Source organism: Pelodiscus sinensis, chromosome 4 (assembly GCF_049634645.1).
Source record: "Pelodiscus sinensis isolate JC-2024 chromosome 4, ASM4963464v1, whole genome shotgun sequence".
Taxonomy (NCBI): Eukaryota; Metazoa; Chordata; order Testudines; family Trionychidae; genus Pelodiscus; species Pelodiscus sinensis.
The window spans coordinates 102532781-102558930 of record NC_134714.1 but is presented as its reverse complement, the minus strand read 5'-3'; the positions used below and the strand labels follow the sequence as shown (position 1 = coordinate 102558930).

At 44.8% G+C, this 26150-nt stretch overlaps 1 protein-coding gene across 19 annotated transcripts in view; it reads left to right on the top strand.

The window, feature by feature from the left end:
• MICAL2 (microtubule associated monooxygenase, calponin and LIM domain containing 2) overlaps positions 1-26150 on the top strand; it is a 243117-nt gene that overhangs the window by 128396 nt on the left and 88571 nt on the right. For 9 of the 19 annotated variants that reach the window (XR_012903606.1, XM_075927876.1, XM_075927875.1 and 6 more), the window contains 5 exons: positions 52-153; positions 5893-6024; positions 18924-19031; positions 22612-22798; positions 25145-25233. Coding sequence is in view for 17 of the 19 variants with exons in the window: in XM_075927876.1 (XP_075783991.1) it covers positions 52-153; positions 5893-6024; positions 18924-19031; positions 22612-22798; positions 25145-25233 (618 nt within the window). In the remaining 2 variants the exon portion in view is untranslated. The remainder of the gene's footprint in view (positions 1-51; positions 154-5892; positions 6025-18923; positions 19032-22611; positions 22799-25144; positions 25234-26150) is intronic. The other 10 variants (XR_012903607.1, XM_075927888.1, XM_075927889.1 and 7 more) reach the window with 7 other exon arrangements.

Sequence of the window (26150 nt, the reverse complement as noted above, 5' to 3'; positions counted from 1 at the left end):
CTAACTAAAATCTGTCTCTGTTCTGTTTCCCTTTCTTGGCTTTTATGACAGAAGAGAGCTCAGTCAATAGCAAATAGGGAATTTCATAAAAAGAACATTAAAGAGAAAGCAGCTCATCTTGCTTCAATGTTTGGAGATGTGGACTTACCAAAGGTGAATATTTAGGTTTTGCAGCTGCAAAAACAACAATCTAGAAGAGACCAGATGTAAGTTAGATATTTGCAGCAACTTTGTATTTTCACTTTGGATTCCAGGACATCATGCAAAATGTGTTGTGTTAATATGCAAACAGAATTACCCTTCTTTTTAGTGAAAATGTGGAATGATGAGATACTTCCCTATGCAAGGCATTAAATCCCAAAGAGGTTACTGTTAGACTACATCTGCAAAAATGAGGAGTCCTGTGGCACCTTAGAGAGGTTTTCAGTGTTTTTTCTCATGGCCCAGTTGAACTGTTGATACCCATGACATGACATAATTTAACTGAAATGTGGGCTCTAGGATGGGGCTGAGGATGAGATCTTTGGGCTGTAGGAGGATGCTCTGGCTTTTGGGAGAGGGTCAGGAAGCTTCCTGCCTCTCCTAGCACCACAGACTATGCTGCGCCCCAGAAGCATCCAGCAGTAGGTTCCAGCCAATGCGAGTGCAGAGCTAGTGCTCACAGCAGGGGCAGTGTGTGAAGCTCTGTGCATCCCCTTCTCTCCCTCACCTCGCACCGAAGAGCTGGGCCTGCTGCTCAGTGCCTGACATTCCATTACCCAGTATTGGGTCATGACCCATAGTTTGAAAACCACTGCCTTAGGGTACGTCTAGACTACATGCCTCTGTCGCCAGAGGCATGTAGATTAGGCTACCAGACATAGGAAAATGAAGCGGCGATTTAAAATAATCGCCGCTTCATTTAAATTTACATGGCTGCCGCGCTGAGCCGACAAACAGCTAATCAGCTGTTTGTCGGCTCAGCGCGGCAGCCATGTAAATTTAAATGAAGCGGCGATTATTTTAAATCGCCGCTTCATTTTCCTATGTCTGGTAGCCTAATCTACATGCCTCTGGCGACAGAGGCATGTAGTCTAGACGTACCCTAAGAGACTAACAGATGTATTAGAGCGTAAGCATGCCCATGAAAGCTTATGCCCTAATAAATCTGTTAGTCTCTAAGGTGACCATGAATCCTTGTTGATTTTGCAGATATTTAATATGTGAGAATATTTAGATATACCTGAAACACACTAAACAGCTTGTTTATAGAAGTGGCTTGAGAATTCCATTGCTGGTAGCTTTATAAAATAGAAATGACTTCATAAGGTGAATATTGACTGTATGAATGAGCTTACTGTATAGGTTTGGTTTTAGCTTAAAACTATTTTGCAAATTTTGCTAGCTTCTGATCAAATGGCCAGGTGTAGTCAGGATGTGGTTGAAATGGAGGTTTTCTACACAAATGGATGATTTCTGGACAACTCATTGTCGAATGTACACCTAGGCCAGGGGTATGTTATCCTGCGGTGGACCAGTATCCCAGATTCTGCTCAGTCTCGCTTTCCTTCTCTCTTTGTCACTGCAGTGAATGAATTTTATTTGAATTACTAATAATGTTTCACTGCAGTGAACAGAAAAGGAGATGACTTAATGGCATACTAGAGGTAGGGTTGCCAGGTGTCCAATTTTGAACTGGATTGTCCAGTATTTGAGCTTTCTGTTCAGGAAACAAATTGAGAAAATATAAATGAGCAAATAGAAATGTGCTTATTTTCTAAATAAGATGTAATGTATATTGTGATATAATGTCAAGTGTGTCCAGTATTTTTGTTGAAACCATCTGGCAATCCTAACTAGAGGATGACTGGGGGAATTGGGAGGGGGAGAAATTCTTGTTAAGGCTTTTGTTGACAGAGAGGAAACAGGTCAGTATCTTCTTCTGAGGGGCAATATACAGTTTGGCCATCCCTGGTCCACCTTTATGACCTGACCAGTCCCAGATGAAGGATTTGCTGGATGAGAGAAGGTCATTTCTGCCCCTCCCCCACTGTGGCCTGGCTACCAGCCTCCTCACTAGGCCACTAGCGCCTCCGGAGACAGGGCTTCTGGTCCACCGTGGCAGCCTCCCCACCACACGCACAGCAACACTGCTGGGCTCCCGGCCCTACGGGGCAGACCCCATGCTGGGGTCTAGTTACATTGCGGGTCGGCAGCCCCACTGCCTCCTGGCCTCACTAGGCAGCTCCGTCGGGTGATAGTGGGGTTACTGGGCTTTTTGCTGCACCACCGGGCAGCCCTGTTTCTGGGTTCCTGGCCCCGCAGTCAGGCTTTCGGCCCCACAGCCTACCAGTTCTGCTTCCACTGGATGGTAGTGGGGCTGCTGGGCTTCTGGTTGTGCTGCGGGACAGCCCTGCTGCTGGCTCCCAGTCCCACCACCAGACAGCCCTGCTGCCTCCAGGTCTTCCTAGGTGCTTTCACTGCAGGTTAGTAGTTTTGCTGCTCGGTGGCAGCCCTGCTGCTGGCCTCCAGCCCCGCTGCCTTCTGCCCCTCCCCCCCCACAGTGTTGCCCCCTGCTGCCGTGCTCCTGGTTTTGATGCCACAGGGCAGCCTCTCAACTGGGCTTCAGCCCTGCTGCAGGACTCCGAGCCACCAGCCTTCCAAGGGATTCTCTAGTCCTGAACTTCGGTGTTCCTTCTGGACCAGGGATGTTGCCGGACCAAAGAGTCCTGGTAAAAGAAGTTCAACCTGTAGTTTATCCAAAGTAAAAAGTCCCTATATGTGTAATTCTGTAAAAGGTCTCTATCAGTAATATTGGAAGCGCTCTCCAATATGTTAATGAATTCCAGTGCAACACTTTTTCTTTTAACATTAAGGTGGTACAAAGGATATGGAAACTAGGGGTTGAGGAAAAAATTGACTGTGCCACTAATCCACCAGGAAGCAGAGATACAATCTAATTGGCTAAGTAGATACACGTTTCTCACTTAACTGTAGCAAGTTGGAACGCTCTTATCTGAGAATATACTCTGTTGGGCTTTTCATGAACTTGTACGTTTATTTCTGATATCAAATTTACTACCTCAACTTGTGACTTTTCAGCCAATTTGTTTTGCTTTCAGATTTTAACTAATCACTTGTACTGACTTCAATTGTTTGGCCCCTTTAATTAACTTTCACCTTATGAATTTATCTTTTATTATCCCGTCCAATCATCTTGCTCACTTATAAATATATTTTCAGTGTGGCACCAACCAAATTATGAGTGCAGATTCTATTAATTATAATAATAGGTCTCATTGTTTAAGTGAAAATGACCATTAAAAATTTTGCATATGCATAAGATTATATATCTATTGTCTGAAGTGACACTGTTTTCTAATAGAGTGGACTGAATCCTATGAAATACTCCAATAATTAGGGTTGCCAGGTATCCGGTTTTGAACCAGACAGTCCAGTATTTGAGTTTTCTGTTTAGGAAACAAATTTAAAAAAATAAATGTCCGGTATTTTCTAAGTAAGATGTAATGTAGATTGTGATGTAATGTCAAGTGTGTCTGGGATTTTTGTTGAAACCATCTGGAAACCTACCCATAATAATGAGAAATGTAAGTAATTGCAAAACACAATTCTGACGCAGTTAATATCCTAGACTAGAACATTCCCGTGTGAGGGTATGTCTACACTACAAAGTTAATTCGAACTAACAGCCGTTAGTTCGAATTAACTTTGATAGGCACTACACATACAAACCGCTAGTTCGAACTTAATTCAAACTAGCGGAGCGCTTAATTCGAACTAGGTAAACCTCATTCCACGAGGAGTAATGCCTAGTTTGAATTAAGTAGTTCGAATTAAGGGCTGTGTAACCACTTAATTTGAACTAGTGGGAGGCTATCCCTCCCCAGCTTTCCCTGGTGGCCACTCTGGGCACCACCAGAGAAACTCTTCTGCCCCCCTCCCGGTCCCGGACCCCTTAAAGGGGCACGGGCTGGCTACGGTGCCCGTGCCAGGTGCAAGCCTGCCAGCACCCAGCCAGCAGACCCTGCACCTGGCATGGCTTGAGCCAGCCACCCGCTGCCACACAGCCCTCCGCCTCTTCCTGGGACCAGGCTGGTGGCTCCCGGGAGCCTGCCCCGGTCCGCAAGAGGCGGGCGTCCGCCAGGTCTAGTGCGGACATCGTGGACTTTGTCCACGACCTCCGCACTAGTCACAGGAAAGTGGCCGTTTAGGGCAGGAGAGCTGCCAGCCTGGCCACCCGGGAGCAGGTTTGCATGAAAATCAAGGTGGTCCACTGAGACCCCCGACCCTGAGCCCTGAGCTTAGAATGTGTGTACTGGGTCAGACCAAAGGTCCATCTAGCCCAGTAGCCTGTCTGCCGACAGTGGCCAACACTAAGGACCCTGGAGGGGATGGACCAAAACAATGACCAAGCCATTTGTCTCGTGCCATCCATCTCCAGCCTTCCACAAACAGAGGCCAGGGACACCATTTCTACCCCTGGCTAATACCACTCCATGGACCCAACCTCCATGACTTTATCTCACTTCTCTTTAAACTCTGTTCTAGTTCTAGCCTTCACAACCTCCTGCAGCAAGGAGTTCCACAGGTTGACTCTTTGCTTTGTGAAGAACTTTCTGTTATTTGTTTGAAGCCTGCTACCCATTAATTTCATTTGATGTCCTCTAGTCCTTCTATTATGGGAACTAATGAAGAACTTTTTTTTATGCACCCTCTCCACACCACTCGTGCTTTTATAGACCTCTATCATATCCCCCCTCCATCTCCTCTTTTCTAAGCTGAGAAGTCCCAGTCTCTTTAGCCTCTCTTCATATGGGACCTGTTCCAAACCCCTGATCATTGTAGTTGCCCTCCCCTCTCCCACCTCCTTTTCCCAGTTTCCCCGAGTTTTGTTCAATAAAGAGCGTTTCTATTTTTGACCACACGTGTCCTTTATTTTGTACATCAGGAAGAGGGGTTAGGGAGGGCTAAGTGGAAGGAGGTGAGGGAGGAATGGGGTACGAGCCCCTGATGGGGAGGACTGGGGTGGCTCTGTGGGCTTCTCGGGGTGGAAGCTCTCCTGAAACCCCTTAATTGACCCCCCCCCCCCCGATGGCAGCCTGCGGCAAGTGCAGCTGGGCTGATGGCCGAGTGCTATGATGTGCTGAGTGTGGGCACTCAGGGCACTCCAAGCCAGGACTGCTTTGCTGTCCCTCATCGAGTTAGACAAGCGAGCGGGGAACCCTGAGAACTGTCTGTCCGGGGTGGGGGTCGGGTCCCTTTAACCACAGCCCTCGGCTAGCCCTCGGCAGCAGCTTCACGCTCTAAGTCCTAATCTGATGCCCTGCCGGCACTGCTTCTGGCCATCCTTAACCTCGGTTCAGGGTCCACTCAATGTGGACATGCTAGTTTGAATTAGCAAAACGCTAATTCGAACTAGTTCGAATTAGCTTAGTTTGAATTAACTAATTCGAATTAAGTTAGTTCGAATTAGTGCTGAGTGTAGACATACCCTGAGACTTGAAACAGATACCATTCTCTTTTTGTTGTGTACTGTCACTCTTCACTGTACTCTTTAATAATGTGTATCTTAAGAAAAAGCCAAGCTATTTATTTGCCCAGAGTAGTATAGTTTGTTTTGAAGTAACTGTACTGTTACTCCTTTTTTAACCTCTTTTTGCTCATGTGTAACACCAGCGTGCGGGATTGGACTTTAGGGGCTAAAGCTATGAGCTGCTACCCTATGAACTAAAAGCAAACCGCCTATTAGGTAAGGCTGTGAAGTAGACTTCACTCTCCCTCTGTGTTCTCAGTGCCTTGGAGTTACACATGGTTGTGCAATTCCTTCAACATAACTTTTATTAATGTGACTATCCTCTCTGATAACATTTCCTCTATTTCTGCTCCATACAGAATAAACTACCTAATAAAGGCCTAGCCTGTTATCAGGCCCCAACTCTCTCTTGCCTACCAGCTCATGATTCAACTGCTACTTCATCTTCATCATCTATTCCCTTGGCTTATCCTGCTGTTCAGTCTAGCAAGGTATTCTATTAACAGATTTTCATGTAAAATCCATACTTGCTCTAAAAACTTCAGAAGGATTGGCTTAGATTGAAACTCTGGGCTTTTGCATGGAGAATCAGTGTTTCGTATTAGACTCAGAGGTTTAGACTGCTCACATTTTTTGTGCATTTCTGCATGCTTGTAAAAGGAAAATATCATAACCAAATGTAATTCAGATTAAAAGTGAAGTAGACCATATGTTTTTGAGAATCTTAATCTTACATTCCTGCTACTTTTAAATATTTTGATTCTTTTTAATCATTCTGCAAACTCCCTTTTGAGAATTAAATGCTTGAGCACGCATTTCTTCATAAAAGCAGCTGCGATGCATAAGAGATAGGCATAAAGTGACTGAAGTTGATTGGCTAAATATTAGAATCCAGCACCCATCTTATTATTGACACTGGTTAGAAGTTTGGCAGCCATAGCAGAAGGTGAGTTACTATTAATAAACTAATGGTAAGTAACAAGCTTTGATTTGTATAAGCTTAAAAAGTTTCAGCTTCCTTCTCCCCTCAGTGCAGATTTTAATTGGGGGTATTTTTAGACTTCTCCTTTTTAGACCAGATCTTTGGGAAGGGCCTGCATGTCCTTTCTTTCCTCTAGTGGTTATATCAGCAGCATAGGGTGTCTTTCAAGCCTTAGAATAAGTAAGCATATTAAACAGTTTTGGAGTACAAATAGGTGGAGAAGCCACAAAACTCTTAAAAATGTTAGAGTAGCTGTGAGAATTAATATTGAGGGGGCTGAACCCAGTAGGTTCTGCCACAAAATTTAAGAAGAGGGAGTTAGGGAAGGATTGTTTATCCAAACCTGAAATGATTTGCCATGTGTTTGAAGGATATGAGATAATCTGCTCAAACCTTTCAACCCCTCTTTTCTCAACTTAAATATCAACGCACAATGAAACCAATTATTCGTTTGAAAAAAAAAGTCACACTCTCTTGAACGTGGTATAAATCAAGACCAGATAATTAATGGCTTAATATTTCAATCAAATTCCTGGTGAACTTTCACCAGTTAGAAGTTTGGTTGGCAGCCATAACAGAAGGTAAGTGATTGAACAAACTAACCTGTGCTTGCAGTCTGACTTTTGTTAGTGCTTGATAAATATTTGACATGAAATTTGATAGGAGTAAAAGATAAATAGACTAACTTAAATATGTAAGCACATTGTGCTGCTCAGTGCTCCGTTCCATAGGAGCTAATGGAGACCAGCATGGGGGGGGGGGGGAACCACTTCCACTTTCTCTTTGTCTTCCTCGGCAGCCTTTTTAGGTATGTGTTTGGTGCCTTTCCTACAAGACTGGAGAGCAAACCTGCCCTGCACTCTTCCAGCAGCAGCTGTTCCTGTCCTGTGAGGCTAGGCCCAGCTTCCTGTTCTAGTGTTGTGAGATTGCAAATGGGGTTACATGTACAACGTGTTTTCACAGTGGTATTCATTCAAATTTGGCCTGGTCTCGCCCCTTCATGATGGAGGGAAAACCAGGTAAACCTGAATGGGACTATGACCCCATGTGCCAGGTAGTAAGTCCTGGACCAGGGAGCAGAGCCCAACCCTGCAGAAAAGAGCCACTGCTACTGGGTGAGGGTGGGGCAGTTTTGTTCTTCAGCCCACAGCCAGTGACTCAACATGTCTCCCTTCCTCAGTTGCAAATCCTTGCCCTGTCACCTGGGCTGGAGTGGCCCCCTTAATTGGTTAACCAGTTAAATGTGAAGTAAACTTCATGTTTAACCATTTCACCAGTTAAACAGGTTTTTAAATCTCTAGCATTCAATTAACATGTGCCATGTTTGGTCTTTTTTAGATGGCAAACTTTTCAGGGCAGGGAAGTAACTTACTCTGACAAAGCACTGTCTAAATGTCTGACCTTATGTAAACAAATGTTAATTTCAGGTACAAAATTCCCATTTTAAAGTACTTTGGATGCTAGATAACAAAGTATTTGAACTTGCCTGATACAACTTTTGGTATTAAGTGGAGTGCCCCAAGGATTGGTTTTAGGGCCGGTTTTATTCAACATCTTTATTAATGACCTGGATGAGGGGATGGATTGCACCCTCAGCAAGTTTGCAGTTGACACTAAGTTAGGGGAGAGGAAATATGTTGGAGGGCAGGGATAGGGTCCAAAGTGCCTCAGACAAATTGGAGGACTGCGTCAAAAGAAATCAGATGAGGTTCAACAAGGACAAGGACAGAGTCTAAGCATTGTTACAGGCTGGGGACCCACTGGCTAAGTAGCAGTTCAGCAGAAAAGGACCTTGGGATTTACAATGGATGAGAAGCTGGATATGAGTCAGTGTGCCCTTGTAGTCAAGAAGGCTAATGGCATATTAGGGTGCATTAGTAGCAGCATTGCAAGCAGATCTAGGGAAGTGATTATTTTCCTTTATTCAGAACTTGTGAGGCCACATCTGGAGTATTGCGCCCAGTTCTGGGACCCCCACTACAGAAAGGATGTAGATGCATTGGAGAGGGTCCAGTGGAGGGCAACCAAAATGATTAGGGGGCTGGAGCACATGCCTTATGAGGAGAGGCTGAGGGGTTTGGGCTTCATTAGTTCACGGAAGAAAAGTGAGGGGGGATTTGATAGCAGCCTTCGACTTCCTGAAGGGAGGATGGAGAGAGTCTGTTCACAGTAGTGACAGATAGCAGATCAAGGAACAAAGGTCTCAAGTTACAGTGGAGGAGGGCTAAGTTGGATATTAAGAAAACTATTTCCCTAGGAGGGTGGTGAAGCCCTGGAATGGGTTCCAAGGGAGGTGGTGGAATCTCCATCCCTAAAGATTTTTAAGTCCTGGCTTGATAAAGCCCGGACTGGGATGATTTAGTTGGGGTTGGTCCTGCTTAGAGCAGGGGGTTGGACTCGATGACCTCCTGAAGTCTCTTCCAGCCCTAGGATTCTGTGAACTATACTCCACAAGTTTCTTGTATCAGTGTTATGTTAAGACTGGATTTAAAGGGCTCAAGATTTGCACTGCTGAGTAGCAGTACTGATACCAATGCGGGCACCCTCAGGCTGTGTCTACACTGGGCCACTTATTCTGGAAAAGCAGCCACTTTTCCGGGATAAGCTGCGAGCTGTCTACACTGGCCGCTTGCTTTTTCGGAAAAGCAATGATGATGTAATGTAAAATCGTCATTGTTTTTCTGGAAAAACTATGCTGCTCCTGTTCGGGCAAAAGTCCTTTTCTGGAAAAACTGTTCCGGAAAAGGGCCAGTGTAGATAGCACAAGTAATCTTTTCCGCAAAAAAGCCCCGATCGCAAAAATGATGATCGGGGCTTTTTTGCAGAAAAGCACGTCTACATTGGCATGGACGCTTTTCCAGAAAAAGTGCTTTTCTGGAAAAGCATCCTGCCAATGTAGACGCGCTTTTCCGGAAATACTTATAACGGAAAAACTGTTCCGTTTTAAGCATTTCCGGAAAAGGGTGCCAGTGTAGACGTAGCCTCAATGTATGATTTAGGAGGTCCTTACTAGACCTAGTTCATTTCTGATGTAGATCAAGATGATCCAAAGTCTAGAATGACCTTTAGAAAACCATGTTTAGCTAGATAACCATGTTTATGCTACCTAAACGCTAAGGCTACGTCTGCACTGCACAGTTATTTTGCAATAAGCTATTCTGGAAGAGTTATTCCAAAATAGCTTATTTTGAAATAGCACATTTACACTGCAGGGAAGCCTCAAAATTAGTCCGAGGCAGACTTTCCATAGTATAGATCTTGATTTAGAGCCTCAAGAGGAATAACTTAGAATGGCCCTTATGAGGGGCTATTTTGAAATAGCAGAAGTGGAGTATCTACAGACACCTTATTTTGAAAAGGCTATTTCGGAATAGGCATTATTCCTCATAGAATGAGGTTTGCAGAAGTCAGAATAAGCCATCCATTATTTTGAAATTATTTCAAAATAACATAATTTCTGTGTAAATGCTCGCATAGTTATTTCGGAATAACGACCATTATTCTGAAATTACTTTGCTGCGTAGACACACCCTAAAAGTCCTACTTACTAGAAACAATTTGAAATCAGTTGTTAGCTACAATATCTCAGATTAACTACTGATACTTGAGTCATATGACTAGGAATTACCAGCTGAAAATTAGGGTTGGTTGTTTCCTACTCAGATAAATTCATTACTTAGGTATTGTTTATTCCAGGGGCATCAGGCAAAATAAATTTAAAGACGAAACAAGTACTTAAAAGCAGGACATTTGGTAAGGAGAGGAGACAAAGGAATTCTAAGAAGGAAGAATAAAGACTGTGTGTACTTTGGGGCGATTTTAACATTCTTCTAGCACAACCTTTTTTTATAAAGTACTCCCTTTAAAAAAAAATTGTAAGTACCCCCAGTACCTACAGTTTTCAGGCACACACAAATTTTGTCAACTATTTCAACACATTTGTTTAAACAACTTAATCATAGCCGGGCAGGCAATGAAATTTTTGGGTGTAAAAAGTACAAAAATAATAAAGTGCTGTAAAACTTAAAACAAAAATTCAGTTTTCTCCAAGTTTTAGTTGTGTTGATATACCTCCCAGACTTCTCTCAAGTACCCCTAAGAGTACTCGTACCACTGGTTAAGAAACTGTTCTCGCATATCTTCTTTCTGATTGTTGTAGCAATATAAATAATATTTATAAAATTATGAAACCCAGTCTTCTCTCCCTTAGCTAATGAATAAATATTGTAGCAGTTTACCAACCAGATAAACCTGCTTTCAGGCTGTGGCAACATGTCATTAGCAATTCTGTTCAACAATCCTCATAGTTTTTTTTTTTACAGAAACTGATTTTTGTATTCACTTTAAGGTATTTGCTTAGTATCACCTTATCTATTGCCCTATAAACAATGTAAGGGAACCTTTTTGGGAAACCTGGGTACCCAACACCATTGCAGAAGAGGCAGGGCTAAATTTAAAGCAGGCAATCCAGGTGTGATGTGCCAGGCTCAAGGAGCTATTTGTTGCTGGCAACAAAAGGTAAAATAAGATGTTTGACAGGGATGAATCATATATACAGATCATACATACAAATTGTGAATCAAAGGCATTAAATGGGCTACAAATGCAATAAAAAACAATATATTTAAAATGGGGAGCTGGGGAAGACACTCCTCCATTGGGGCACCATTTGGTCTATTGCTGACTAGGGACGTAAGCGACTAATCGACCAGTCGACTATTGGATAAGCAAGAGCTTCTTGGATAGTCAACATATTAGTCAATTAGTCACTCTCTCCCTCTTCCCCCTGGTCCCCCCGGCTGCCTTTTTCAGAAGAGGTAGCAAGTGGGGAGAAAGAGGAAGGGGTGCTGGGGGAGCTGGCTTAAAATCCATTTACCCCCAGCTCCAGCTCTGTGGGAAGGGGCAAGGGCGGTGTTCCACCTTTGAAATTCACAAGAGTCCCCAGTGGGACTCTTGTACATTTCAAAGGCGGAAAACCACACAGCACTTCCGCCTTTAAAATGTAACAGCTGGGGCGGGCTCTTGCTACATTTCAAAATGGAAGTGCCCTTATCGACTAATCAAATAGAAATTCCATCGACTAATGAGTTGATTAATCTAATTTTAACATCCCTGGTACTGACCCTATTTAGAGCTATTTAAGTTATGTGTAGCAGTACATCATGCAGAACAATAACTATGTCCATCATGCAAAGACTTAAGCCTGTTTGGGATGTTGTTAATAGTAAAAAGAGAATTATGTGCATGAGCAAAGTTATCCTTAAGTGTTTGTAAGTTCAGGATAAACAATCAGTTGCAGGCAAGTGAGGTGCAGTGCAGCGATGTAACTAGTTTAAGCTATATGTTTCTGAGCACATCCCATGTTCCTGGCACAGCCAAACCTTTACCGTGTTTTAAGTTATGATAAGAGGAAGCCTCATGTTGAATTTGGTGGTCCTAGCTCTTTTCTCTTTCAGGAGGAGTTCTTGAACAAACAGATGCGCACACACACAGATGCACAGAGAAATTTTTTCAAATTTATAGTAGATTATGTGTGGGATCAACAGCGTGACTATTTTCTCCTGCTTTTGCTATTTTTAAAAACTGTCTGATATCATTGTTTATGGGAAGGTGCATTATTGAAGTATTTTTGAACTGCCAGATATGTACAGCATGGATAGTACCAGTACATATTTTCCCCACATGGCCCTGCCAATGTATTGTCATTGAACTATCTTTCTGAAAAAAGATTTAGTTCAGTTTTCAAGTCCATTCAGACCTACTTGCTGAGACTTCTGACAAAATTACTGTTTAGCATCAAATGTATGTATGGTTTCTGTGATATTAGATAGTTATTAGGGGGTATTAAATAGTTAAGATAATCTTATAGACTACTGAGCAGCCATCAGATGGTAATGTTCCCTTTGATTTGAGGATGCTCATGGACAGGGCAATTGTGGTGATGAACAGCCTGGCTTAAAGTCACTTTTTGTTTTCCACTGAATTTGAATTAGTGTTTTGTTTTTTTGGTTTTGGTAACAAATACATCTGCTTTTAATAATATTGCATTTAATAATAGGTGTAGTTATGCAATTTTGCTAGCTCTTGTTTTCATTGTTTTAATGTCTGCACTGATTATTTTAAGGGAGTGGAGAAGAGAAACCAAACAAGAAATGTAGGTTAGTTTCAATAGTACTTTGCCCCTCCTTCAAATAATCACCTAGTTATGTGTATCTTTGTTGTTGAAATTATTACATGCCTGTTTAATAAGATGAAGCCTAAATTTCCTGCTTCAGCTGATGTCTCAGTGAACTCTTTACCTCTTTGTTCAGGAAGTCACAGTGCAAGTAGAGCGCTGCTTAAAATGTGCTCAGTACTTTCACAAATGTAGAGTTTGAGGAAGAAAATTGGGTTTTAAAAATTTAATTAAAGGGAACAAGGGAGGTTTGTAAGATGGCTATTAATGTTAAGATCTAGTTTAATATGCTATCTTCTACATGAGAATTGTAGCATACAGCGTTATTGAACAGTATAGCATCTGCACTACTTGGGCCCAATAAGGGGATGAATATACATAGTTTACAGAATTTACTCCCATTAAAAAAAAAAGACACCTTATTTGGCTTTGTCTGAATATCATATTCACCTTTTCTCTAGCAGCCAAAAGTATGTATCATTTGATTATGGATTAATGTTCAAGAGACCTTTGTGGCTATAACTTGCTGGACATTTTAGAGGTTTTGATGTGCAGTTTTATTTTTTAAAATTACATAATCTCCATTATACTCCTTCCACTTTCTCCCTCCTCCAAAATAGCCAAAATGACTTGTCATTACTAAGGCTGAATGTCTGTAACAATTGTCATGGATTCCAGGGATGTTCACTTTTTGGGTTTTTTTTTTTTAATCTATTTTGATATTTGGGGGCTCTTCCAATTGAGGGAGTGGATGTGATGGGAATGGCCGATGGCTTTTCACCAAGATCCTTGAGAGTGGTTCTGTTGAAACTTGGGCTGCAGGCAGCAGACTCGCTGCACCCCATCCTGCAACTGCTGCCTTTGTAAAAGCTAAGGCTATGTCTACACTACAGTTTGTTGGCATAGCTTATGCCGGCATCATTTGTTGCCACCCTTTTGAGCAATACAAGTTACACTGACATAGGTGCTCATGTGCTTCTGTTACCGACATAGCTTTCAGAGGTAGTTTTCTTTTATGCCAATGGGCAGGTCCATTGACATCAATTCGGGACCCCAAGGCAGAAATCAGTAGATCCCTTACTCCCTCCTTCAGTGAGGGCCACAAGCCCCCCTCCACTCAGAGAAGCCCCAAGTGCTCATCACACACATACATGCCAGAGGAACCCATGGCCAGCCCAGCCCATCTCCCTCTTCTCTCCCTTCTCTGGACACTACCTGCCTGCTCTAGGGAAAGCTACAGCAGAGTGTCTTGATTGAAAGTCGCTTTCGATTTGCCCCATGAAGATTCCAGGGTAAGTACCTCACCCAGGCAAAGTTACTGCAGCAGCAACTGGGGCTCCCAGACTGTTTTAAATTTCTGGGCACCTAGGCAATTGACCCTTCTCCCCCTTCCCCTTCCTCTCCCCGCATCAGTAGGGCTGCGGATGGGAGAGCTGCCATACTGTACGTGTGTGTACGTGTTGCCTCATGCTATTCTGTAGCAGTAATTCACTTCCACCCACCTTTCTGTCCTGCTCCTGTGAAGATGCTGAACTGTCACTCAATGGAATAAATGCTTCTGAGTTAATATTTAAATAGTCTTGCAAATGCTTTTAAATAGCTCTCATTGGGAAACCCACACTCTCTGGGTTTAAGATAATGCAGTGCATGACTTTCAGTGCTTTTAATTTTAAATTTGTGACCATTGCCTTTTTCATGATTTAACATGATTTAACATACTCTTTACTATGACAAATCATTAGCCTTAGGCTTTAAGTTGGGCACATTTTGTTGCTTTCTAGAACAGAGCCAAAATGCTCTGCACTTTGCAGATCAAGCATTTGGTGAATAAAATGTCATGCTCTTAGTTGCATGTCTTCCTCTTGATGATTAATTTCCTCAGTGCCTCTGTTATCTTTTGGGATACTGAATTTTTCTCTAAGATTTCCATTGTAAATTGTGCATTAATGGAAAATCAGCCTAAATTAAAATTGAGGGCACAGAAAATTACATATAGGCTAATCTCCAGAGGAACTATAATTCACTAGGTAAAAAATTCTCAGGATAACAAATCAAGAGGAAACAATGTCAAGCAACTGATAAGTAGTATCAGAAAGGAACAGTTTCTCTCCTCAGCCACAGTGTCTTTGGTAATATGTGCTCCTGCTCCGGCTGCAGTGACTATTGTTGGTTTAAGTAGAGACTGGCAATATGTACAATAATAATGATTTTAGGGCAGATGCTTTTTTGTTTGTTTTTGCCTTCAATATATTTTTCTGAAGAACTCCACTGTGGCTAACAAAGGTTGTTTGATGTAAACATGTAACTGTATGGTTCTTGCAGTGCTGCTTATTTTACAAATGTAATTTAGAATAACCTAAACACATAGTGCTAGTGGTAGAATTAAGCGGATTGATGCCAGCCTGTTTCCTTTCTAACTCTATAATGCAGGGGTGGCTAACCATTAGAGACAAAGAGCCAAAATAGTGGTGGATAGACTGCAAAGAGCCACATACCCTGGGAAGGGGGTGGGGGAGAGCAAAACAAAAAAAATGCCTCACCGGGTGCCGGTACGCCATCCCGAGGCATGCCATCACAAAACACTGGAAAGGCGTGAGAGGAGCAAGCTCTGGGAGGGAATTTTGGTGCAGGAGGAAGTAGAGAAGAGGATGCTGGCTCAGGGAGGGGGCTCCAGGCTGTAATGTTAGGGTCAGATGGAGGGTTGGGGTGCTGAGCAAGCCCCAGGCTTGTGGCTATGAGGGTGCAGGAGTTTGGGCTGGGGTGCATGAGGGGCTCAGGGCAGGGAGGCTGGGAATATGATGAGCTCAGGACACAGATTTGCAGGGTGTGGATGGTGCAGGAGTGTTGTGGCATAAGACTGGGGACGTGGAGGTGCAGGAGTTTGGGGATGTGAGAGGATCAGGACAGGGGATTCCAGTGTATGATAGGCTCAGGTTTGGTGTCGGGGAGGGGGGGTGCAGGAGTGTTATGATGCTGAGGCCAGATGCAAGCTTGGCCCCAATTGAGGGCTTGTTGCCAGGCTTAATTTTTAAATAAAATATGTCAAACACAAAATGTTTCAGCGTTGTCTTTATTTATGAGAAGGGCGGGGAATCTGTTTTGAGTCAGGGGTCACTGACCCACAGAAAAGTCAGTCAGGGCCACACAAGTGAGATGCAAAAAAAAACTGCTCCAGAACCCCCCAAGCCTCGCTAATATGGCCCCAACTCTGCTGGTGGAGGCAGGGGACAGGGTGCTGAGACAGGATACTCTTGGGAGGAGGGGTTGCCACGGGACAGAGACAGCTGGGGCCAGTACCTGGGGATCCCAGGTCTCAGGAAGCGTGTGGGCTGCTCTTCCTCTCCCTTTCCCTCCCAAAGGCAACCCACCCCTCTAACCCAATCCTCCTCCCCTTCCCCAGAGCCAGGCACCCTCCCCTCCCGCCCCCGGCTCTAACCTAATTCTCGGGTCCCGGTGGTGGAGCCGTCGCCGCTGCCACCGCTACAACCATGCACATCTTCCAGGCGCTGGGGCGTGTGCACTGAGCGGCTGGCCTTGAGATGTGCTTGCTGGCATGCCGTGCGCACCCCTCCCCCCCAAAGCCAATCCTCCTCCCTTTCTCTCCCTTTCCCCAGAGTAGAGCCAGGCACCCCATCCCCCACTCTAACCGAATCACCTTCCTCCCCGCTCTAACCTAATTCTTGGATCACAGAGAATTGGATCCTAGCTACAGCCGCGCATCTCCCTCCAGACGCTGGGATGCATACGCTGAGTGGCCGGCTTTAAACAGGAGCTGTTTGGGACACCATGCGCACCTCCCACAACCGAATCTCCTTCCCTTCCCCAGAGCCAGACCCCTCCCCTCCCCGCTGTAACCTAATCTCCCTCTTCTCCTCAACCTTATGCTCAGGTTCTGGAGCCAGAGACACCGCTGCTACCACCATGCGCATCTGCGTGACGCCATGCACACACCCCCAACCTGATCCCCTTCCCTAGAGCCAAGCATTCCTCACCCCCTCTTCCCTCCACTCTAACCCAATTGCCCTTCCCCTCTAATCTTATGCCCGGGAGCTGGAGCCACCACTGGAGCCCCCGCACCCGGAGCCCTCGCCACTGCCTGTGCTAAGCAGCTGGCTGCTAGCATGTGCAGGCTGGGACGCTGTGTGCAACCTGGCCTGCACGTGCAGGATATGACGCAGTGCACTGGGGGCTGTGAGCGGAACGGCGCAGGCTGTGAGCACACATGCTTCACAGCGGCCTGGCTGTGAGAGTGGCTGACCTTAGCGGTTCTGGGTTCCATCCTGGTTCTGTCAGGAACCACAACTTTTTTCTTCACAAGCCACATGCGGCTCATGAGCCACAGGTTGGCCACCACTGGTATAATATGTCATCCTAAGATACCAATACGTGCTAGTTCTTTGCTAAGTTGTTGTAACCATATGGATCCCACAATATGAGAGAGAGAAGGTAGATGAGGTAATATCTTTTTTTTAAAAATTGGATCATCTTCTGTAGCTGGTTCAATAAGAAAGATTGCCTCACCTTCTTTCCCTAATAAAAGAAAGTGTCTGTTCTGTGTGTTTTATTTTAATTAAGTAGGCCATTCATAACTGTTGCAATGTGCTTAGAAATATTTTATAATAATTAAAATCTGTTTGGAGCAGGTGAAGATATATTCTGCCACTACTAGTTTCTACCCTATATTTCCTCATTTGTTTTTTTTTTATTATTTTGGGTTAATCCATAAATTCATATCTGTCTTGGCATTGTCCTCAGAGTTGGTGTTTTGTTTTTTCTTTTAAATGTATATTAAGTAGTTGGTTCCAAACCTCTGAAATTGTTTCTACTATCAAAATCATAAAATAAGAGAGGTTAGGTAAGAGAACAATGAATAAGTTTCTCCACTTTGAGTATTTTCTTACAGAGCTTTCTTTGAACTTTTGTGAACTGTTTTATGAAGCTCTGAGATTGGGTCTTCAGTAAAGCTGCAGTTTCATTCTTCCCACCCTCTTTGACGTGTTTGCATTTAGAAAATAAGCATTGTGTTAAGGAGAAAAATGTTTGAAATAAGAAAAAAATCTTTTTGGTTTTAGACAATGCATGGCAATACCTATACAGGCAGTCCCCGACTTACGCGGATCCGACTTATGTCGGATCCGCACTTACGAACAGGGCTTTCTCGCCCCAGAGGTCGAGGTAGCGGATTGCTACCTGTGAGCTCCGGGGCGAGAAAGCCCCGTTCATAAGCTGCTCCAGTGCCCCTGGTCTGCTGGAGACCGTCTCCAGCAGACCAGAGGCACCGGGCGGGTTCCCGCGCTTCTGAGGCTTTACCAGAGCAAAGCCTCAGAAGCGCGGGGAACCGCCGCTGCTGCCGCTTGAGTCCCGGTGCCTGTGGTCTGCTGGGGACCGTCCCCAGCAGACCGCAGGCACCGGGACTCAAGCCGCAGCCGCGGGGGGGGTCCCGCACCTCTGAGACTTTGCCAGAGCAAAGCCTCAGAGACGCGGCACCCCGCTGCCGCTGCGGCTCTGCTCCCCGTGTCCCTGGTCTGCTGGGGGGGGGGGGGCGCGGCTAGTGTGCCCCCCCCCCCCAGCAGAGCAGCTGGGGCGCTGCGGATTGGTCCTGCAGCGCCCGCTCTGGGCACTACTGGACCAACCCGGCAGCACCCCAGCTGCTCTGCCCCAGGTCCTGATTCAGCCGCTGCTGGTCAGTTTCAGCAGTGGCTGAATCAGGACGCCTGGGGCAGAGCAGCTGGGGTGCTGCTGGGTTGGTCCAGTAGCGCCGAGGAGCGGTGCTACTGGAGCAACCCAGCAACGCCCCAGCTGCTCTGCCCCAGGCGTCCCCAAGTCAGCCGCTGCTGAAACTGACCAGCGCTGACTACAGGAAGCCCGAGGCAGAGTTGCTCTGCCCCAGGCTTCCTGGAATCAGCGCTGATCAGTTTCAGCAGCAGCTGACTTGGGGAAGCTTGGGGTTCTTAAGTTGAATCTGTATGTAAGTCAGAATGGCGGTCAGTTTCAGCAGCGGCTGAATCTGGACGCCAGTTCCGACTTACATACAGATTCAACTTAAGAACAAACCTACAGTCCCTATCTTGTACGTAACCCGGGGACTGCCTGTACTGTGCTAGACTGTCTTCTTCCTCATTTCTAGCCTGTTACCACTGCTTTCATTTGTGTGCTTTCAAATAAGTGGTGTCCTTTTCTCAAATAACGAAAGCTCTTTCTTCTGTTCTCCATCTTCTCTCCTTGCTGGCTAGATGACTGTAGGAAAGGTGTCATGTGCGATAGGGGTTGTGGCTGAAGTCCTTGTCAATCTCTATGTGAATGACCACAGGCCCAAACCACAGGTTTCCTCCTCAGAACTGGTAAGGCTACAGCCACAAAAAATGAAATAACTCTGTTTTAAGAGTAACATTTCCAGGAGTTTTGTCCCAGTTTAAGATTCTAGAATTGGGACAGTTCTGGTCCTTAAGCTTTCTGCAATTTTTTTTTAACTCTCTTCCCCAAGAACGAAGTGCTTATTAGCAAAAGATGCCTACGTGGGTATATCTTGTAAATGTCACAGACCAAAGATCCTATTATATTTTATTACTTGCCTCTGTAGCTTAAAGTCTTGGGTGGTTCTACTAAAAGTAATTGCTAGTGCAACTAGTAAGTAGAGACAACTTTAATCAGGGGTGTTTTCTGAAGAAAGTTTTAAAGTGCAGGTTTGTCCAGTTACACGCTGCAGGGTATGTATAAATAACTCATGTTTCCTTTTGAAGAAGGTGGTACTAAACTATGATAACATTGTATTGAATTCAGAACCAGGCCTTGGGCTATACACCATCTTTCCCCACTTCCTATTCTATTTCTCCAACTTGTGCTTCTACTGGTCACAGTTGTCAGGTATCGAAAGGCCAAGTGAGGTCTTGCTCAGTTACTAGCAAGCACTATCTTGCAGGTAGTTCATAGTTCATTGCTGGCAATACTCTATTAATATCTTATTTGCAACTTGCTTTTTTCACTTGTATACTTGTATATTTTTGAAATTTGGGGTATAGAAATATTGGCAAAATGGGAAGGCTAGAGAGGCAAACGTTGACTGGCACTTGCATTTATAAGCACAACACAAATGCAGCTAGAGGGGAAGCACAGGATGAAGTGCATGGTTCCCTAATTGTGGCTAATATTAAAAAGTAAAGTACCATGGAATGATGGTCTCTGATGTGGAGCTGAAGGGTAGGTGGTATAATCTCCATGCTGTTGCCCATGTGTACCTTGACAAAGCACCAACCCTCTCCCCTACATGCAGATGACTTCTTCTCATATAATGTGTAGGGAACAGTTGTGCATGGGCTCATAGCTAGGCAAAGTGGGAGCATACAGTAGAAGTTTTACATCCTTGTCATACATGCCCTTTTGTGGGAAAACTGAAGTATGACCAAATTTGGTCCATTTGATTCCTGATGGGCCTTGCAGGCACAGATTGATTTGCAATAGACCTTGTGCAAATAAACAATGCTAATAGCATCTTTTTTAAAAAATCAGTACAGTAAAACTCCAATTGTCCGGCATCCAGAGCTCCGGCACTCCGATAGTCCAGCATCAACAGGAACCCGGAAGTGCTCCGGCCAGCTGGACAATTGGAGCCGCTTCCCCAAGTATGCTGCTGCCGCTGCTGAAACTGACCAGTGGCAAACTTGGGGAAGAGGCGCAGAGCAGCTGGGGTGCTGCAGGGTTGGTCTCGCAGCGCCACCCCTAACCCCCTGCTCCGTGCCCAGCAGCACCCCAGCTGCTCTGCTCTGTGCCGCTGCCGAAACTGATGAGCGGCGGACTTGGAGAAGCTGCAGAGCAGAGCACCTGGGGGGCGAGGGGCGGTGCTGCAGGACCAACAGGGCAGAACCCCAGCTGCTCTGCCCGCCATTTCCCCAAGTCCGCTGCTGGTCAGTTTCAGCAGCGGCGGACTTGGGGAAGCCGTGGGCAGAGCAGCTGGGGTGCTGCCAGGTTGGTCCCGCAGCGCCGCTCAGGTGAGGGGCAGTGCTGCGGGACCAACCCGGCAGCACCCCAGCTGCTCTGCCCCACCACTTTCCCAAGCCGCTGCTGCCACTTGCAGCCCCAACTGGCCTGTCGCCGGCAGCTGCGTGAAGCTTCCCCCGCCTCCTGGCAAAACAGCGGAGAGTTCGCCCCACGCCACGCCATTCCCCACCGACTCGCCCCCCCTCCAAACCCTTCACAGCCCCCCCTTCCAGAGTACCTCCGGATACTCTGGCATATCTGTTAATCTGTAGTTAATAATATATTATTTTAAAAAGACAATTCTTGAAGTAGTCTAGATATTGTTCCCTCACAGGGTATGTAAAAGCTTGTACAACAATCTAAGGACAGAAAAAAAATCCAATCTCAAAATAATTAAGTATAAATAAAGTTTCAAATACTAATGCCAAAGTATGAAGCCCTCTGCTAGTAACAGTGGCATTTCTATCACTGGAACTTACAGCATGAGGCTAGATCTGCCTCAGAAGAGTGTCTCATGCATTGAGTTGATTTGCATTTTTAGCATGTACACTTTCAGGACTTGGGCTCCAAATTCATGTGTCTGTGTTTTGCAGGTGCAAATATCTGCCTAAGCCATTTAAAAGTCTAATGCTTACACTCATACAAATGCCCTCCTGGGGGAATTCTATGCATGTACAGAATTTATTTCACCCACAGAATTCTTTGCTTTTCTGCAGAAAAATGACTTTCTGATGAGGAAGCAAAGGGAAGCCTCAAGAGTGGTTATGCAACCGTTCCCAGCAGTATGTTTTGGGTGCCCAGGGCAGCCAGGGGAGAGGTAAATCGCTGTGGAGCATGGGCTGGGACTGCAGAAGACCCAGTTAGTGGCTCCTACCCGGAACCAGGCTCAGTCGCTACTCCTACTCCAGTTGAGGAAGACAGGACATCCTTGTTCCCTGCATGGCCTCTGGAGAGGAGTCAGAACCTCTTCCTGCTGCAGGAAGCTCTAAAAAAAACCCATGCTTCCCTCTTCTTCTTTCTGAGCCGCATTGTACCTCAGCTGCAGCGGGAGGGATTCCTTTCCAGAGAGCTGCTCCCCATCTGCCCAACCCTTATGCATCCAGATCCTCTTCCTGAACCCTACACCCAGAACACCTGCCTCTCCACGTGCTGCAGTCTCCCTGAACCTGGACTAGGCATGGGAGGGTTTAACCAGTTGATCAGTAAGCTTCAGCCCTCTTCTTCCCTGTGCATAAGCTGGCTCCCCAGGAGCCGCAGGGATACCACTCCACCATCTTTCCCTCCCTAGTTGCACCCTGCTAAAAATGGTTAACTGTATAACTACTCAGATTTTGAATGGTTACGTTGTTACTTTTTAAAACATTTTTAGGTCCCTGACATGGAGCACTCCAATGAGCCCGCATCAGCTGCACCTGGATTAGCGCCCCACTCTCCTAATATCTGGATCTTCTGCTAAGTTCCTTCCTTCCCTGATCCCCTCTGCTGAGCTGCATCTTTACCTGGACTCCCCTTGCAGGGTCCCATTACCATTGCACCCAGAACCCCCAACAAGCCTCTGTCTAAGCTGTAGTTGGGGGTGAATATTGCCTTGGGGGGACATTGGGGGATGAGTATTGCCTTGTCAGTGAAAGTATATAAAGGTGTGTGCACAAATGCATTCGCGCACACAGCCTTGTGTAAAGGCTGGGTGCAGCCCAGCTCAAATTTGTCCCTTGCAAATCTTAGCAAAGTGAGTCTTCTTTCATTTTTTATAAACATAGAATAACACAATAAATGAATATAGAGAAGAGTTGACAGCAACTACTCCTCTGGTGTGTGTGCAAAAATGTGATGATATATTTCATAAAGCAGCAATGTTGTAGGTGAAATATATGCATGTACAGTACTGCAGTTATTTGGCAGCACAGTATCCTATCTATGTTTTAATCTGTTTCTTATCTTTAACAGGGATCTCTGCGAAAAGAATTTCCTCGGACTATAGGTGGCAGTGACATCTGTTACTTCTGCAAGAAACGGGTGTATGTGATGGAACGGTTGAGTGCAGAGGGCCACTTCTTTCATAGGGAATGTTTTAAGTGCACCGTGTGTTCTAGTACACTCCGCCTGACAATCTATGCTTTTGATGTAGAAGAAGGTAAGATTGTAGCTATTTATATAAGATTATTTTTTTTATTTTTATTTTTTATTTAAAAATAGATGCATATTGAGTTTGTGCAGAACAAGAAAATGTAGAGGCAAGGTGGTTCAGTCAGGAGAGGTGCATGGTTCATTTTCTAGGCCGATCTTTCACAATCTGTAGTCCGACTGCAATTGTAGTCTCAACCCTTTCACTGAAGCCTAATTATGACTGACTGTATGGTATTCCTATTTAAATCAAGAAATATTTGCTAGACACTAAGTTGGGAGATCAAACATGTCACTTCTGTGATTGTGGGCCGAAGAACAAGGAGGAGTGTCTTCCTGCTTTGAACATCACTTTGAACATCACACTCTCTCCCACATTTATAAAAAATCATCCCACATTTATAAAAAATAATTTTCTTTATTCAACATACACTGTGGGAGGGAGGCAGAATACAGGCAGATTTGAAACAAACCGGAAAAGTGTGGATTGTCCACCCCCCAAAAAAGAGATGGTAGCTCAAAGTTGAAAGCAGCATCTTCAGCAAACTCCTGATACAATGCATTCTTCTATTCTCCAAACTTTAAAGCTATTGGGATCCACCTCTGCCTTGCATGGCTGCCCCCTATGTTTAGAAAAGGATTTGTTAAAGTACAAGAATGTCCCCTTTCCTTCCCCAAATGCTCAGAATAGGATCTGAACTTTGGTGGCTATATTGTTGCATCACAGTATACAGAGACTTAGGGTACGTCTAGACTACAGGCTTTTGTCGACAAATCTTCTGTCGACAAAGAGCGTCTAGACTACATTCAGTTCTGTTGACAAAGCAAGCTGCTTTGTCGACAAAACCCTGTAGTCTAGACACAACCCTAGATGCAATAACACCTTCTGTCGACAGAACTCTGTCGACAGAAGGCGTTATGCCTTGTAAAATGAGGTTTACCAGTGTCGACAAAACTGCTGAGTTCTGTCGACGTTATGTCGACAGAACTCAGCGGTAGTGTAGACGCAGGTATAGTTTTGTCGACAAAAGTTCACTTTTGTCGACAAAACTCTGTAGTCTAGACACACCCGTAGTGTAGAACCGCACCAAAAGAAAAAAAAAAAACCTTTGCCACCTAATTTAGCAGTTAGGCACCTAAGCCCAAGATTTAGGTACCATTGAGCCTCAAAACCCCTATTCAGCTGCTGCCTTAGCCCTGTCGATTCCTAAAGTCCCCAAACACTTTTCCATCATTTCAGTCCCCATGGCACCTGAGTTTCTCTTCTTGGGATGTGAGGACAGCCACCTCCATCTAGGTGCCTATCTCACACTCAAACCCTAAGGGATACTGAAACTAGGTGTTCTCCTGCCTAGCTCACCTGCAGGGCCTGATCCACTAAGCATTCTCAAAAGCAGCCTATTGGATTGAGCCCCACATAAACCCACCCAGAAGGGGAGAGGGTAATCCCCCCCCCCCCCCCCATTTACAACTTTTAAATGTTTTTAGGTCACACAGGATGTGGGAGACCCAGGTTCAATACCTCCCTCTGCCTGATACAGAGAAGGGTTTTGAATGTAGGACACTTTCCTGAGAGACAAGAAACCCAACTTCAGGCCTTGGGGGAGTTGTGGGGATGAATTTTTTTTCAACCTGTCCTATTTAAAGCTGTCACTCTAAATATTCATTGGGCCAGAATGAGAAGACTCCAATGGCTAGGGGTAGTGGATGAATGTAGGGCTGGCAGGGGGGAGGGGCACACGGGAGCCAAGCCTACACCCCCAACACAGGGGGAAACCTTCAGCCTCCTAGAGCATCACGGGGAAGATGGATGATGCGCAGCCTCAGCATGGTAGCTGTGCTGAAGCAACAGGTGTTCTGGGGGTGGATTGTGGATGGGGGTCATGCCTGGCCATTTGGGAAGACAGTGCCTTCCCCTGCCTCTTAAACCCACCACCCATGGCTAGCGTACTCACCAAGGAAGAGTGTAGATCCAGATTCCAGTTTCGCTGCTTCAATGACTGTTTCTTTATATATGGTGGAACAGGTACAACAGGTTAACTGGTTAGCATCTTAAATTGGGTTGCACTTCTAGGGTCTCAAAGCATTTTATTCATGTTAATTAAACCTCAACCCCCTGTGTGATACGTGACATGGGGTCATGCTCCCTATGAGCCCAGAAACCACTGCGTGGAAAGTGACACGTTTAGGGTCATTCATCATGTCCGTGGAAAAGCTGGGAATAGAACAGAAGTCCCAATTCCTCTTGCTGCCCTCTAACCATTAGACTTGCTGTTTCATTTATTTTGCTGGTTCATTGGCTTGTTTGCAGTCCTTGAACCTATGGACTAAATATAATGTCACTTTTTTTCCCCAGGTAAATTTTACTGCAAACCTCATTTTACACGCTGTAAAACAAGCAATAAGTACAGAAAAAGACCATCTATGTTAAAGATGCAAGAGAAAGTATGTATTGGTTATACTTCTAATGCAATAAATGTTGAGGCAGTTTAGTGGGGTTTGGCTTGCCCCCTTCCCCTTATCCTCCTCCTTCAGATGTTATCCAAAAGTAATACAAACCTGTTATTGTTTAGCATTTGCCGCATTTATGGTTTGAGATTCAGTAGTTAAAGCTAACACTATAATAAAGAAACTTCAGGGGATAGCCGAGTTAGTCTGTTACAGGAAAAAAACAACAAACAGTCTGGTAGCACTTTATAGACTAACAAAACATGTAGATGGTATCATTAGCTTTTGTGGGCTGTGCCATCTACATGTTTTGTTGGTCTATAAAGTGTTACCAGACCTTTGTTTATTTAAAAAAAAAATTGATAAAGTAAAGCTGAAGTTGACCTGAGTCAGCCATGGAACTTCAGTTAATCTTTGTTTCTTGGTAATCATAGAAAGTTCAATTTACTCTTGCAAATCTTTGTCTGTTCTACCCTCCCAATTGTGCATATGTGTCACTATCATAGACTAAAAGGAATTTGTGGCGCTACATGATATAATCCACCTGTAGGTGTCAGACACGAGAATATAGTATTAGCCAGTGGAACAACTTGTTGAGTGTGATTTTTTTCCAAAGGTCTGTTCTAGCAGTTATATTGGGGAAGTTCTGTAGCCTGTGTTACACAGGATGTAAGAATAGCTCATCATAGACTACGTCAGTGGCGCTCATCCTTTCTAGACGATTGTATCCTTTTCAGGAGTCTGCTTACACCTTGCTTAAAAACTACTTGCTTATAAAATCAGATAAAAAAACAAAAGGGTCAGAGCACACTGTCTTTGAAAAACTGCTTATGTTCTCATATCAGATAATAAATCCACTGGAATATAAATATACATGTCAATGTATGGTATAGTATAAAGTCATTATATACAAT